At 57.2% G+C, this 15,448-nt stretch overlaps 1 protein-coding gene and 1 non-coding gene across 2 annotated transcripts; both read left to right on the top strand.

Annotated features, from left to right (window-relative positions):
* Nucleotides 1-1,687: 1,687 nt before the first annotated feature.
* On the top strand, nt 1,688-1,791 carry LOC129404555 (U6 spliceosomal RNA). Its single transcript, XR_008629950.1, has one exon. It is a non-coding gene; the product is annotated as a U6 spliceosomal RNA (small nuclear RNA).
* Nucleotides 1,792-8,200: 6,409 nt separating this feature from the next.
* MAPK3 (mitogen-activated protein kinase 3) lies at nt 8,201-14,949 on the top strand. The gene is made up of 9 exons (XM_004615845.2): nt 8,201-8,411; nt 9,281-9,463; nt 11,729-11,918; nt 12,091-12,207; nt 12,482-12,596; nt 12,933-13,064; nt 13,205-13,314; nt 13,409-13,557; nt 14,365-14,949. Exons 1-8 carry the CDS (start codon nt 8,236-8,238, stop codon nt 13,529-13,531), a joined length of 1,146 nt encoding a protein of 381 aa, XP_004615902.2. The 5' UTR covers nt 8,201-8,235; the 3' UTR covers nt 13,532-13,557; nt 14,365-14,949.
* The last annotated feature ends 499 nt before the right edge of the window (nt 14,950-15,448 follow it).

Raw genomic sequence — 15,448 nt, 5'->3', positions numbered from 1 at the left:
ATGGTCCCCTGAGCACCGCCAGGAGTAATTCCTGAGTGCAGAGACAGGAATAACCCCTGTGCATCGCTGGGTGTGACCTAAAAGGCAATAAGAAGAAGGAGGAGGAGGAGGAGGAGGAAGACGAGGAGGAGGAGGAAGAGGAGGAGGAGGAAGAGGAGAAGCAGTAGCGGCAGCAGCCAGAGCTGGAGAGATAGGACAGTGGGTAAGGCATGTGCTGACCCAGATGCACCACTTCATGGTCCCCCTGCACCACTAGGAGTAATTCCTGAGTTTCCTGAGTGCAGAGCCAGGAGTAACCCTGGAGGAGGAGGAGGAGGAGGAGGAGGAGGAGGAGGAGGAGGAGGAGGAGGAGGAGGAGGAGGAAGAGGAGGAGGAGGAGGTGGAAGAGGAGGAGGACGAAGAGGAGGAGGAGGAGGTGGAAGAGGAGGAGGAAGAAGAGGAGGAGGAGGAGGAAGAGGAAGAGGAAGATGAGGAGGAGGATGAGGAAGAGGAGGAGGAGGAGGAAGAAGATGAGGAGGAGGAGGAGGAGGAAGAGGAGGAGGAGGAAGAGGAGGAGGAAGATGAGGAGGAGGAGGAAGAGGAGGAGGAGGAGGAAGAAGATGAGGAGGAAGAGAAGGAGGAGGAGGAAGAAGAGGAGGAGGAGGAAGAGGAGGAGGAAGATGAGGAGGAGGAGGAGGAAGAGGAGGAGGAAGATGAGGAGGAGGAGGAGAAGGAGGAGGAGGAAGAAGAGGAGGAGGAGGAAGAGGAGGAGGAGGAGGAAAAGGAGGAGGAGGAGGAGGAGAAAAAGGAGGAGGAGGAGGAGGAGGAGGGATGCCTAGGTGGGTCTGAGCGCAGTTCAGTTTGGCAAAAGATTTATCCACAAAACAAGCCTGGAAGGGTGGGCTGGGGTGAAGGCGAGTGAGCCGTCGCACGCTGAAGGATTGAGGGCTTCCTTTGGGAGGCATTCAGAATCTTCCGACAGAAACACGGCCAGGGACATGTTCAGCCTGCTCACCAGGTCCCGGTGCCAGCACCCCAACTCTGCCTGAGAAACCAGCTTCCCACGCCCAAGTTTGAGTCCCCCCAGTAGATATAACTAGCCCCCCAATTCCACGTTGTTTGCCCCGGGCTCCACAGACACCAAACCAAAGGGAGGCCTAAGCGGAGCTTCAGTTACAAGGAGACAGCGGGGAGAGAGCAGACTACGGGGACAGAGACAGGCTGTGACGGAAGACGTGTTTGGGTTTTGGGTTTTGAGTTTTTTGGGGGGTTGGCACACCTGGCAGTGCTCAGGGCTTCCTCCCAGCTCTGCACTCACAGATTACTCCTGGCAGGCTCAAGGGACCATATGGGATGCTGGGCATCGAACCCCGGTCGGCCATGTTCGAGGCAAACGCCCTCCCCGCCGTAGTATCGCTCAGAGAAGAGCTTTAACCATTCCAGGAGTTTGGAGGTACTGAATGAGAAGACGTGGGAATTTGCGCTCCTGCAGTTATCTTGCCTTCATGCAAAGAACTAACTTCCCCCTAACTTCCCCATGGTGGGACCAGTTCAAAAGAGAGAGGCGATGGGGCATAGAGCCTGAAGCCCCTGTCCCCCACCCCCACTCCCAGCTCTGCCTTAACTCGAAGCTTTTTTCTTTTTTGTGGGGGGGAGGGGACACTCCAGACTCTGCTCAGGGATCACTCCTGAAAGTGCTTGGGGAGAGTCGCTTTGGCAGCGCATACACTCAAAATTGGAACGATACGGAGGAGATTAGCATGGCCCCCGCACAAGGGTGACACGCAGACTCGTAAAGTGTTGCATATTTTATTTTTTAATTTAAGAAAGCGAACTGTGGGGATGGAGTGATAGCACAGCGGGTAGGGCATTTGCCTTGCACGCAGCCAACCCGGGTTCGATTCCCAGCATCCCATATGGTCCCCTGAGCACTGCCAGGAGTTAATTCCTGAATGCATGAGCCAGGAGAAACCCCTGTGCATTGCTGGGTGTGACCCAAAAGCAAAAAAAAAAAAAAAAGAAAGAAAAGAAAGCAAACTGTCAGAAGTGGGGGCGTTTGCCTTGCATGCGGCCGACCTGGGTTCGATTCTTCTGCCCCCCTCTCAGAGAGCTCAGCCAGCTACCGAGACTATCTCGCCAGCATGGCAGAGCCTGGCAAGATACCCATGACATCTTTGATATGCCAAAAACAGTAACAAGTCTCACAATGGAGACGTTACTGGTGCCCGCTCGAGCAAATCAATGAACAACAGGAAGACAGTGCTACAGTGCTAATTTAAGAAAGAAAGAAAGAGGAGACTGGAACAATAGCACAGCGGGTAGGGAGTTTGCCTTGCACGTGGCCGACCCGGGTTCGATTCCCAGCATCCCATATGGTCCCCTGAGCACCACCAGGGGTGATTCCTGAGTGCAGAGCCAGGAGTAACCCCTGTCCATCGCTAGGTGTGACCCAAAAAGAAAAAAGAAAGAGGGAAAGAAAGAGAGGAAGAAGGAAAGAAAGAAAGAAAGAAAGAAAGAAAGAAAGAAAGAAAGAAGAAAGAAAGAAAGAGAGAGAGAGAGAGAGAAAAAGAAAGAAAGAAAGAAAGAAAGAAAGAAAGAAAGAAAGAAAGAAAGAAAGAAAGAAAGAAAGAAAGAAAGAAAGAAAGAAAGAAAGAAAGAAAGAAAGAAAGAAAGAAAGAAAGGAAGAAATTGCTTGGGAAGACATTGAGAAGCTGGGACTGAACCTGAGTTGGCCACATGCAAGGTAACCCACTCCCCCCACCCCCCCTGCCCCGTACTATCTCTCTGACCCCAACCTCTGAACTTTTGGGTAAGCCCACCCACTGCCTGACCTGTGTAGATCTGTTTGAGCTGGGACTCTGGCCAACTGCCACTGAGAGATTCCTGCTTAGTACAAAGCTCATCAGGGCTGTGTTTCAGGCACCGGCCAGAAGGAAGGCGCCCAAAGGAAGAGACGAGTGAGGACATTAGTGATGTCCTTAGAAGAAGAGGGACCACATGGCAACCTCAGGCAACTGTCCTGCAAAATAACTGACGTGGAATCTTCAAAAGGCGCTTGTATTGTACGTGAGAAGGACGAGTAAGGAGAGGCTGCTAAAATCTCAGGACTGGGACAAATGGAGACATTACTGGTGCCCACTCAAGCAAATTGATGAACAATGGGGTGACAATGATACAGTGATACAGTGATACAATGATACAGTGATACAGTCCCAATCCCAGGCCAGGAGATGATACATCAGTGAGGATACAAACATGCATGTGTGCAACCTGGGTTCAATTCCTAGCACCACACAGTACCCTGAGCATTGCTGAGTACTGTCCTGGCACTCCCGAGTACTGTCCTGGCACTCCCATCCTGATCCCTGGCACAGAGGGACATGAGCGTCATCACATCCCAGGGCCGCATTTTTGAACTTCAAGCCCAGTTGGCCAAGAATTAATGGTGGGCCCTCTGGACTTAGTCACTAAAATACTAAAATACAGAAATCTAGAACCTCACGGCCGCTACTGTGGCCACACGACCTCCTACCTCCTCATTTGCAGCAATGGAAAACAAATTATCAAATGCTTCTTTTCCAGCACGTCCGACTCTGGGGGGTAAACTCCAAACAATAATAGTGAGTTTTTTTTGTTTGTATGTAATCAAAGTAAAGAGAAAGTAAAGTGAAATTTACCAACTACACAGGCGGGGTGGGGGACCGGGGGGGCGGGGGTGGGTGGGTGGGAGGTTTACTGTGGTTCTTGGTGGTGGAATACATGCACTGGTGGAGGGATGGGTGTTCGAGCATTATGTAACTGAGACTTAAGCCTGAAAGCTTTGTAACTTTCAACACGGTGATTCAATTAAAAAAAAAAAAAAAAGAATTAATGGTGGGGCCCCAGCTTCTGAGCACTGCTTGGGAGCCTCCCTATTAAGAACGTTTAAGTATTTCATCCCCTACCTTGTACGGTTGCTGCCTCTAGTCTCATGCTAGCTAGTCGGGCTGTATGTTTGTGTTTGGGCTTACACCTGGTGGCGCTCAGGGTTTACTCCTACCTCTGAGCTCAGGGATCACTCCTAAAAGGGTTCAGGGGACGATATAGGGAGACTGAATCCGAGTTCGTGCATGAACAGAAAGCGCCCTCCCCACTGTTCTATTTTTCCAGTTCCTAGGTGAGATCATTGAAATGAATATGTTCATTTGTGCTCTTTCAATGAATTGCCATCAGTGAATTATTGGCCCCTTTGATGACCTTGACATCATGAACAGCTAAGAACTGGTATAAAAAGACTTAGTCCGTAGCCAGAGAGAGAGTTCAGGGGGCTGCAACACATGCTTTGCAGGTAGGGGACCTGGGCTGCTCCCCAACACCACCTGGTCTCTTTATCACCGCCCACACCAGCCCAAGTAGTTTTTGTTTTTTGTTTTTTTTTGCTTTTTGGGTCACACCCAGCGATGCACAGGGGTTACTCCTGGCTCTGCACTCAGGAATTACTCCTGGCAGTGCTCAGGGGACCATATGGGATGCTGGGAATTGAACCCAGGTCAGCCGCGTGCAAGGCAAATGCCCTCCCCGCTGTGCTATTGCTCCAGCCCTCAGAGTAGCTCTTGCATGAGCCCAAAACACAATCAAACCAAAAGGCTCTTACTCTGGGAAGATTCGGGGGATACAGTAAAACCAAATAAGGAACAAAAGAAAAACTATTTTTTTTTCTTCTTGGTGGTTTGAGGCCATACCTGGTGATGCTCAGGGGTTAGTCCTGACTACACTCAGGAATTACTCCTGATGGTGCTTACGGGACCATATGAGATGTCAGGGATCGAACCTGGGTCAGCCACATGCAAGACAAGAGACTTACCTGCTATGCTATTGCTCCAACCCAAAACAGAAAAAATTTAACAACACTGTGATCTATGAAGTAATAAAGTCCTGATGAAAAAAATGATGCCTAGGGGCTAGAACGATGGCACAGCGGGTAGGGCATCTGCTTGCATGCGGCTAACCCTGGATCAATTCCCAGCATCCCATATGGTCCCCCGGGCACTGCCAGGAGTGATTCCTGAGTGCAGAGTCAGGAGTAACCCCTGTGCATCGCCGGGTGTGACCCCAAAAGCAAAAGAAAAGAAAGAAAAGAAAAAGGGGGTGCGTAGAGCTTCTTCCAACTTTTAGTTCTATAAACTTTTCCTTTTTTCCCCTTCCATATTAAACGTTCACAGTACTGGGTCAGAGAGACCGTTCAGGGGTTAAAGCTCTTGCCTTGCACATGGCCAATCCCAGTTGAATCCTTGGTACACTGAGCCCCTCCAGGAGTGATCCATGAGCACAGAGCCAGGAGTGATCCCTGAGCACCACAGGATGTGTATGATGTATATGTATTTCTTATTTGGGGACCCCAATCAAAAAAATATGTATCTAGGGGCTGGAGCAATAGCACAGCGGGTAGGGCATTTGCCTTGCACGCGGCCAACCCGGGTTCGATTCCCAGCATCCCATATGGTCCCCTGAGCACCGCCAGGAGTAATTCCTAAGCGCAGAGCCGGGAGTAACCCCTGTGCATCGCTGGGTGTGACCCAAAGAGAAAAATATGTATCTATCATACACATAGTATCTATTTAATATGGCTGCTATCAGGATGCAGATGTGGAAAATCTGAGTGCCCTGCACAGAGAAATCCCAGGGCAATTTCTCAGGAAGTACCAACCTCAGCCACTAGAGGGGAATCTCAGGCCCTCCTTAGAGCCGGCGGGAGACAGCTCCAAGAGGCACCGCCATCCTCCAGCCTGGCCTGTGCTGGGAAACTCACCCCCACTCGGAAAACCTGGCTCCTAGCTGAGCTCTATGGTGTTTTCTCTGAGTCACTAAAACACTTGCAAAAAGCTCTGGCATATGTCTCATAAAGGCTTTTATCACTTACTGAAGAACATCCAAACTCTGATATCACTCCTGTGTGGTAGTTAGAATAACTCGATGAGGGAATGTCATGTTCTAAAGGGCAGGGGGTTGGGGGAGTGCCCTGATCAACCTTGGCCCCAGAGAATTGGGAGGAGAAGGGAAGAAAGAGTGGAGGGGAGGAGGAGAAGAGGCAGAAGCAACAGGGGACTTGCATCCATTGGTGGTATTAAGGAATGATGGAGCCAAATAGTCAAATCACAGAGTCAACCACACTGAAATCAAGAGACCCGCCCTCGAATAACCTTTAGAAAGGTGCCAGTCAAGAAGGCAGGCTGGGGAGGGGGCGGGCAGATAAGGGAGGGAACCTAAAGAAGGTGATGAAAGAAATTTAACACTGGTGGTGGGATCAGTGCTGCAATATTGTATATCTGAAACTCAACTGTGAATAACTTTGTAAACCACAGTGCTTTATTTATTTATCTATTTATTTATTTATTGCTCTTTTGGGTCACACCCGGTAATGCACAGGGGTTACTCCTGGCTCTGCACTCAGGAATCACTCCTGGCGGTGCTCAGGGGACCATATGGGATGCTGGGAATCGAACCTGGGTGGGCCGAGTGCAAGGCAAACGCCCTACCCGCTGTGCTATCGCTCCAGCCCCAAACCACAGTGCTTTAATAAAAAGGTGGGGGTAAGAAGGCCCAAACTCAACCCGGCCCCCACCTGCCCTCCAGGCTACAATCCCTAACTGCACAAACGCTGCTCCTGCTCCCTCCCCTCCAAACTCCAACCGGCCCCTCTGCTCCCCACTTCCTTTCCAATGATTTATCTGCCTCCATTACTCCTTCATTTCCCCAGGGCTCTCTTACCCACCTCTGAGCTCACACACGATTAGCAGCCACATCCCATCCTTAATGGACTCTGCGGGTCTGTTTTGGCTCTAGCAGAGAGCTTGTCTGTCTCCACAAGTAGCAGCGGGTCACGGGGGAAGTGGCTCAGGTAGGCAGCACAGCAAGGAAGGTGCAGCTTTGGGAATGGAACCCTGCAGTCTGGCTCCAGGAGCCCTCCCTCCTAATCATGAATTCACCCCATAGAGTGATCTTTCATTAGCCGCAGTGCCAGGCTGGGGCACTCTGCACACAGCCGCTATTCAATAGCCCATCAAATGAAAAACCAAAACCCATTGACCTAATTAGCACCCCTTGAACCTTCACTGACTTGGGGGCTATTAGGAACCAGCCACACAGTCTCATTAATCTGAAGTAGAGTGCCTGGCTGTAGATCTGATTATGAGCAATTTCAGAATCGTCAATTATGGTTCCATTTTGTCTCTTGATCTCTAATGCATGTCATCCCAGGATAAAATAAATAAAGTGCTTGCTTCCTGGAGCCTACCTAGGTATCATTTTGTGAAGCTTCCAGCTGACATCTTCACTGTGAAGTGAGGGGGTGGGCTGGATTGTGGTCCTGGCCCTTCAATCTTCCACTCGGGCAGGGAGTCTGCAGTCAAACGCAGACCCCTGAGCTATTACGGACAGTATGAAGTCAACCAGGGCCCGTGTCTGTCAGGAGACAGCTTTACTGCCTCACAGTCCTATTATTATCACAGTGACCTTAACCAAGTAGATTCTCCAGCTCTCAAGACTGCCCACTGGTTCCTCGGACACTCTGAGCAGAGCAGCTGACACCCACTTACTACCCTGTGATCTCTCCTAAGGAAGGAAACCAAGGGCTCAAGGATCTCGGTGGGACTGCAGTGGTGTCAATTTTGTTGACAACCAAAAAATGAGACCTATTTTACTAATTTTCGGAAGGGCAGGTTGATGGCATATTTTAACTGAAAAGCCACTTGTCCCTGGATGCAGCATTTGCCTTTCGCGGCTGTTCACTGACAGGCCTGGGTTATCCGCCCGAGGTCGGGACGCTGCAGAGCACGGGGCACTGCATGCGGTACTGGCCGAGCTGGGTCCCCAGCCCTCTCCCGCACGACTCTGCAAAAAGCTCCTGCGCCTCTCCGTGGTGTGACTCCCGGGCGGGGTCACCGCGGAGTAGGGAGGAGGTACTGGTCAGTGGGGCGCGACACCGGGCCCCGGGAGGGCCCCCTGCAGCGGGCTGCTGAGGTTCCACCCCCGGCGGCCGCGGCTCGGCCCTTCCTCATCACGCCACCGGCTGGCAGGCTCCGGTCGCGGAGGGCGCGGGCCGGCGACGGGCGGATCTGCATTGCGGGGAAGGGCCGGCCGGCGTCTAGACGGCCCCGGAGCCCCGGCGGGGAGCGCGCGGCGGGTCACGTGGCGGGGCGGGCGCGCGCGGGGCGGGGCGGGCGCGCGCGGGGCGGGGCGGGGCGGGGCGGGGCCGGCGGCGGGCGGGGAGGAGTGGAGATGGCGGCGCCGGCGGCGGCTGCTCAGGGGGGCGGGGGCGGGGAGCCCCGGGGCGCCGATGGGGTGGTCCCGGGGGTCCCCGGGGAAGTGGAGATGGTGAAGGGGCAGCCGTTCGACGTGGGCCCGCGCTACACGCAGCTGCAGTACATCGGCGAGGGCGCGTACGGCATGGTCAGGTGAGGGGGCGTTCCGGGGAGGGGGCTCCCGGGACAGAGCGAGGGTGGGTGTGGAGCCTCCCCGCGTGCCCCCCGAAAGCCGGCTCCGGGAGGGTGGCGAGCGGCCCCGGGAGAGGGCCTGCGCGTGCTCTCCTTGGGGAGGGGGCGCTGGGTGCGAGCCAGCCGAGCTCAGGGTGCTTTAGGGGGCAGGGTGCGGTGAGGGCAGGTGGGGTGCTGCAGGGACCCTGGAGACGCGGGTGGGGCGAGCAGAACCACTCTCCTTGGGGAGGTCATGGGGGACCCTCCGGGGGGCTGGGGCTGGATGCCTTGGATGGCCCCCGTGAGAGGCCGGCCCAGGCGCTTGGCATTGATGACGAGCTCGGAGCTGGGCAGGGTTGGGGCGCGCGGGGCGCAGCGGGAGGGGGGAGGGCTGCCCTGGGGAGGGGGGTCTGTGCCCGCTGCAGGCACCAGCGTTGCAGCCCACCTGTGCTCTGGGCGGTGGCTCCTGGGGTGCAGCCCCCGCCCTGCCCTGAGCGCCTCCTGCTCCCCCTGCCTTGCTCTGTGGGGCCCCTGAACCTGCCTTGGGGGCTGGGGGACGCCCTGGGAAGCAGAGGATGAGGGGTCAGGGCGAGTGGAATGGAAAGGGCCGAGGAGAGGGAAGTCAGCGAGCGGTCAGTCTCTTCCTCTGTTTGTGAAGTCATGAGGGGCCGCCTGGCCGCTCCCCAGCCTTTTCCCTGGAGATCCCAGGCCTGCCCGGCAGGAAGGAACCGGCATTGTTTATGACTTGGCCCCAGTACCGTGCTCCTCCCTGCCCGGGCCTGGGTGGGGCCACCGGGCCTTGGACTCCCCCTTGTAAGGTCACACCAGGAATATCTCTCTGGCCCTCTCAGCTCAGCTTACGACCATGTGCGCAAGACGCGAGTGGCCATCAAGAAAATCAGTCCCTTCGAGCATCAGACCTACTGTCAGCGCACGCTGCGAGAGATTCAGATCTTGCTGCGCTTCCGCCACGAGAATGTCATCGGCATCCGGGACATCCTGCGGGCCCCCACCCTGGAAGCCATGCGGGATGTGTATCCTTCACCTGGGCCAGACGGCTGGGCTGGGGGCCGGGGGCCGCCCCTAGCCAGGCTCTCGGCTCCTCCTTCCCACCGTCCCTCAGACCAGTCCAGGGCCAGAAACTGCCCAGCAGAAAAGAAGCCACGGAGCGAAAGGGGCTGGGAGGCCCCCGCTGGGTCCAGGCCAGGCCGTGAGCCCCTGGGCCAGTCTGTTCCCTCTGCCGTGCCTCAGGGGGGCTCAGGGGGGCTCAGGAGGGCTGGGGCGAGACGGGCTCTGTGAGAGCTTTGCCTGGGTGCAGTTCTCCAACGCACTCGGCCCCTGCCCACGAGCCGTTCTTGCCTCACGCATCTTAATTCTTTCCCCTCGAAGTGCTCAGACTGAAAGAAGGGCAGAAGATGACCCCTTCTTTTGGTGACAGCCGGTGCTGGACACTTCTTGACCCATCTCTTAGCAACCCTCTCAGATGGGTCTGCTCACTCCAGTGCTCATGAGGAAACAGGGTTACAAAACCAGGGGTGGGGGGGGCAGAAGGAAGAGCCCAACAGTCTGAGCACAGGCTTTGTGTGCATGAGGCCGACGTGTGATCTCGGGCATGGCCCGGTCCCCCCCGGCACGACCAAGAAGGACTCCCAGGCACTGAGGCGCGAGTAGCCCCTGAGCGCCCCTAGTTGTGACTCCCGAACCAAAACAGCCCTGTGCCTGCCTTCCCCACTGAAAAAGATTTTTGTTTGTCCGGACTCCTGCTTTCTGGAGCCCCACCCGTCCCCCCTCTCTGGATGTGGACCTTGCCCAGGGAGGGACAGTTGGGCCTTTGTCGCCAGCCCCCCCTTATCTCTTTCCTAGTTTATGGTCCACTTCCTGCTCGGCTCTGTTGACAAGAGCTTGTTACAGCCTCACGGTCACCTCTGCCCCCTCGTAGGCAGCCCCAGCCCTTCTCCTAGGAGTGCAGCCCCCCCACACTCACCCCACCCTGTTGTGTGACCTGAAGCAAGTCACGGAGTCCGGCTGGGCCCCTCGTGTAGGAGACGACGGCAGGGCTGCTTCAGCCGTTCCTAGAAGCCCTGGGGGCAGATGCTAAGGGGCAGCCCTGACGTGGTCTCCCCGAGACCAGCCCCGAGCCAGCCCATGGACGGACTTGTGGGGCTGAAGCCTTGTTTTCTCTGCCAGGGTGACGGGCCCCGCTCCTGTCTGCTGAGGTCCTCGGCACGGGAGCGCGCCGTTGGGCTTTCTCGTTTGCCCTGCACAAACCGTTCCCATAAGGCAGGCGTTTATTTTCAAGCAAACATTTATTGCTTGCCAGATGGTGTTTGTACAGTCTTTCGTTTAACCCTCTCCGCTGCCGCGAGGCTCGGGCATTACCCCGAAGGCAGCCGTGCCTCAGTACAAGTCTGCCGGCGACTAGGACATGCCTGGCAGTCCCTGGGCAGGCTGCTCGGCGCAGGTCATTTCTATGGCACCCTCGATTTTTGTTTGTTTGTTTAGGGGCACACCTGGCAGTGCTGAGGGCTTGCTCAGTATCACTCCTGGAGGGGCACTGGGGAGCACATGTGATGCCAGGGACTGAACCCAGGTCAGAGGGTGGGGTGTGACCTTCAGGTCAGAGAGTTGGGTGTTGGTCCCCCCTCACCCCACTCCCCACCCTCTTCTGGGCCTCCCGAGTGCACCCTGGGTAGGAGAACATTGCACTCTGCACGCACGAGGCACAGCCCGGGCAGAGAAGAGTGGCATGAGTGCTCGGGCCATAGGATCCAGTGATGCTCAGGGCCATTCCCGGGGGTGCTCAGGCATCTCTCCCTGTGGATACCCTGCGGTGCCAGGGGTCGAACCCAGGCCTCCCATGAATACAATACATTAGCCCTCGGCAGTAACAAAGGTTTCTTTCTGTGATTTTCAGGGTGGGGGGTTGTGGTACTGGAGATTAAACCTGGGGCTTTATCCATGCCCGGCAAGTGCTCGACCGCTATGCCACATCCCTGCTGGGATGTTCTCCTACCTCCCACAATACTTTCTTCCATTGTCCTGGTAGGGGGACGGTGGCCACACACTCAGTGGCCGCCGCTTTGCCCAGGTCATCTGCTGAGAGATGGCAGAGCCCTGCCCCCCAGCCCCCACCCCTGCTGCTTGTGGTGGGCTTGTCTGGCATGTGTTACGGGTTCCCAGCTCCGGGGATCCTGGGCGGCAGCTGGCGGGGATGGGAAGAATATTCCTCGAGCCTGTTCTTCTTAACCCAGTGCCTCCTGCTCCCCCCACCTGGGGGGGGTCTCCACTGCCACCCTCAGCTATATTGTGCAGGACCTGATGGAGACAGACCTATACAAGTTGCTCAAAAGCCAGCAGCTGAGCAACGACCATATCTGCTACTTCCTGTACCAGATCCTGCGGGGCCTCAAGTACATCCACTCGGCCAATGTGCTCCACCGGGACTTAAAGCCCTCCAACCTGCTCATCAACACCACCTGCGACCTTAAGGTCAGAGGGCCGGGTGGGACCTTAAGGGCAGAGGATTGGGTGCTAGTACCCCCCCATCTGGGCCTTCCAAGTGCACCATGGATAGGAGAGCACTGCACAGCTGCGCACACAGGGAGCAGACTGGGCCATGGAGCCCAAGAGTACCAAGCTCATAGCCCGGCTTGGATTCCAGATCTGCGACTTTGGCCTGGCCCGGATTGCCGATCCTGAGCACGACCACACGGGCTTCCTAACAGAATACGTGGCGACACGCTGGTACCGGGCCCCAGAGATCATGCTGAATTCCAAGGTAGGGGGGCTGACCCGGAAGGGAAAGCACCAAGTCCCAGAATATCCAAGCACCGACCCCCGTGATGCAGGAAGCGTACCCAGGGGTCTGCTGATACCTTGCCGGGCTGGAGAATGCAGCCCAGGCCTCTCAGAATGCAGCTGAGCTTCGGCTCGGCTGGGCCCTGACCAGTCCAGCTGGTGTTGAACCTCGGGGACAGGTGGTGGTTGGGCTCAGACAAGAGGGCCTCGGTGAGACTTGGTCCAGGAGCCCTCCTCTCTCCCGCTCTCCGCAGGGCTATACCAAGTCCATTGACATCTGGTCTGTGGGCTGTATCTTGGCCGAGATGCTCTCCAACCGGCCCATCTTCCCCGGCAAGCACTACTTAGACCAGCTCAACCACATTCTGGGTGAGAGGGGCCTCCGGGCTGAATGGGAGGGAGCTTATGGGGGGGCGGCGGGGAGAGATTTCCAAACATCAGGATCAGTGGGAGTCGAGTCAGGGGCGCTACCAAACGTGGATCCCCGCCCCAGCGTCTCATAGTAGTTCCATGAAGTGTGCACACGACCTTCATTTGATTGTCGGAAAAAGCAATGCCCCACCCCACCCTGAGGGTGAGGGTCGCATTGGAACAGGGAGTGCCTGGGTCAGCGCCCTGCTCTTCCCCACTGACACCGGGCCCTTGTGCTCGATCCTGCTCCCAGAGGGATAGGGATCTCTCACCGAGCCACCTGCCTCCCCACAGGTATCCTGGGCTCGCCATCGCAGGAGGACCTGAATTGTATCATCAACATGAAGGCCCGGAACTACCTACAGTCTCTTCCCTCCAAGACCAAAGTGGCCTGGGCCAAGCTTTTTCCCAAGGCAGACTCCAAAGGTAGAAGAGACGTGGGGACTGGTGCAGGAAGAAAACCGGGTGCAGCTGCTTGGGTAGACAGTCCCCAGGCATGGGGAAGTAAAGTGATGCTTTGGGGAGCTCTTCCAGTGAGATCCTACATTCGACCCCCATCTCCCTAGCCCTTGACCTGCTGGACCGGATGTTGACCTTTAACCCCAACAAACGGATCACGGTGGAGGAAGCTCTGGCTCATCCCTATGTGGACCAGTACTATGACCCGACGGATGAGGTGGGCAGCTGCTGGTGGCAGGCAGGTGGGAGGATGGAGTGGACAGAGGCGGGTCTCTCAGTCCCTGCCGTCGCCTTGCTTCTCGCCCCTGCAGCCCGTGGCCGAGGAGCCTTTCACCTTTGACATGGAGCTGGATGACCTACCCAAGGAGCAGCTGAAGGAGCTCATCTTCCAGGAAACAGCCCCCTTTCAGCCGGGAGCCCTGGAGACCCCTTAAGCTGGGCCTCTGTTCCCTGGGGCCTGGTGAGTGCCCCCCCCCCCCCCCCGTCACAAGGTGCCTCTTCCTCAAACATCGGTGCAGAGGGCCAGCGCCTGCTCTGGCCCGCCACCTTCCAGATGTTCCACTTCTCTCCCCCCAGCCCCCGCAGCCTCCCTCCTGTGCCCCTTGCCCCTTGCAGCCCTGTAGCCCGACAGGGCCCGTCAGCGTCGGCGGCTGCAGTCAGGCTGGGAGGCGGGTGGGGCTGCCAATTTTGTGGGGCGGAGACGGCAACACCAGCCTGACCTAGATGGCACCTTCAGACACCTGGTGCCCAGGGCAGCTGTTGACACACCTGGGGGAACCCTACAGGGCTCCCCCCACCCACACTGCTCTTCCTCCTCCTCTCTCCTTTTTGTCTTTGGCCCGCAGCGGCCTCTTTGGAGGAAGATGCCCATTCCCGGGCCCAAACCCCAACCCTGACACAGCTCTGTGCTCCTGTGTCCCAGGCTCCTGAGGGTTCTGGTGGGGTGGGCCCAGTCACCACACATGGTCCTTAAGAGCTTCCCAGGGGTTGAAGCGATAGCATACCTGGTAGGGCGTTTGCCTTGCACGTGGCTGACCCGGGTTCGATTCCCGGCATCCCATAGGGTCCCCTGAGCACCACCAGGAGTGATTCCTGAGTGCAGAGCCAGGAGGAACCCCTGAGCATCACCGGGTGTGACCCAAAAAAAAAAAAGCCTCCTAATGGAGGGACCACAAAGCTGTGCGGCCGCCCCTGAGTGAGGCGGAGAACAGGCCCCGGCGAGGCCTCCGGCCGCTCACGGCGCCCTCCCTGCTTGTCCGCCCTCCAGGTCCTGCCTCCTGCCTGCCCGTCACCTCCTGTGGACTGTTAGAAACGGACACTGTGCCCAGCCCTGCCCCCGCAGCCCAGGTCGGGCAGAGGACTGACCACCGGCTGCCTTCCCTTGCTTTGCGAGGCCCCCTCCGTGCCCGCCCCCCAACCCGAGGGGCTCAGGTGCCCGAAAGCAAATCTGTTGCTGCTGCCGCCCGGCCGTCTTGTCATCTCCCTTCGCTCTCCCGGTCTCTGGAAGTTCTGGAATTGAAGGGCTCTGGCTGCCCCAGGACCTGCTGAGGGGTGGGGTGGGGGGAGGCGGAGGGGGAGACTGAGTAAGGACTCAGGGTAAGCCCTGTCCCTCGAACCCCATTAAAAAAAAATCCCCACCCCGTTTTGCCTGAAGGAACATTCCGAAGTTTCAAGGGCTAGTATCCCTGAGGGACAGGGCCCCCTCCCCCAAAGCTGCCACACTTAATGCCCCCCACCCCCCCGCTGCTTCTGCGTGTGGGTGAACAGAAGTGGGGGGTGGGGCACTGGGGAGCCCCGCGCCCCTGCCCGCCGTGCCTGTATCTAATATATAAATACAGAGATGTGTATGCGATGGCCTGGCTCTGTCTGTCCGCGCCGACGCCCTGACCTTCAACAATCGCCGCTTTGATGACTTGACTGCCCCGTCCAGCTGCTGCCCAGCTGAGGCTGAGCCAGCCCCACTCCTCCACATCCTTGGAGGAAGATGCACATTCCCGGGCTCAAACCCCAGCCCTGACACGGCTCTGTGCTCCCGTGCGAGGCCCCCAGTCTCCGGGGATGGTTCTGCCGGGGAGGGCCCAGTCGGCACTCGTGGTCCTTCAGGGGCACCTGCTGCCCGAGTCTCGGCATCTCCCTTGGCTCTCCCGGGCTCTGGACGTTGTGGAGCTGAAGGGCTCCGGGCAGGGGTGGGAGGGGTGGAAGGAGCCCCATCAGGAGGCGTGGGCTCAGGCTTCCCCTTAGTCAGTGCTCCCCACTCCGATGATTTCCTGTCAGACTGGCTGAAGGTAATCTGAGGGTGACTCAGGGGCACCTTACGCTCCCCCAGGTGCCCAGCTTCTCTAGAAATGGCA

Source organism: Sorex araneus, chromosome 4 (assembly GCF_027595985.1).
Source record: "Sorex araneus isolate mSorAra2 chromosome 4, mSorAra2.pri, whole genome shotgun sequence".
NCBI classification, from domain to species: domain Eukaryota; kingdom Metazoa; phylum Chordata; class Mammalia; order Eulipotyphla; family Soricidae; genus Sorex; species Sorex araneus.
This window is presented reverse-complemented; position numbering and strand designations above follow the sequence as displayed.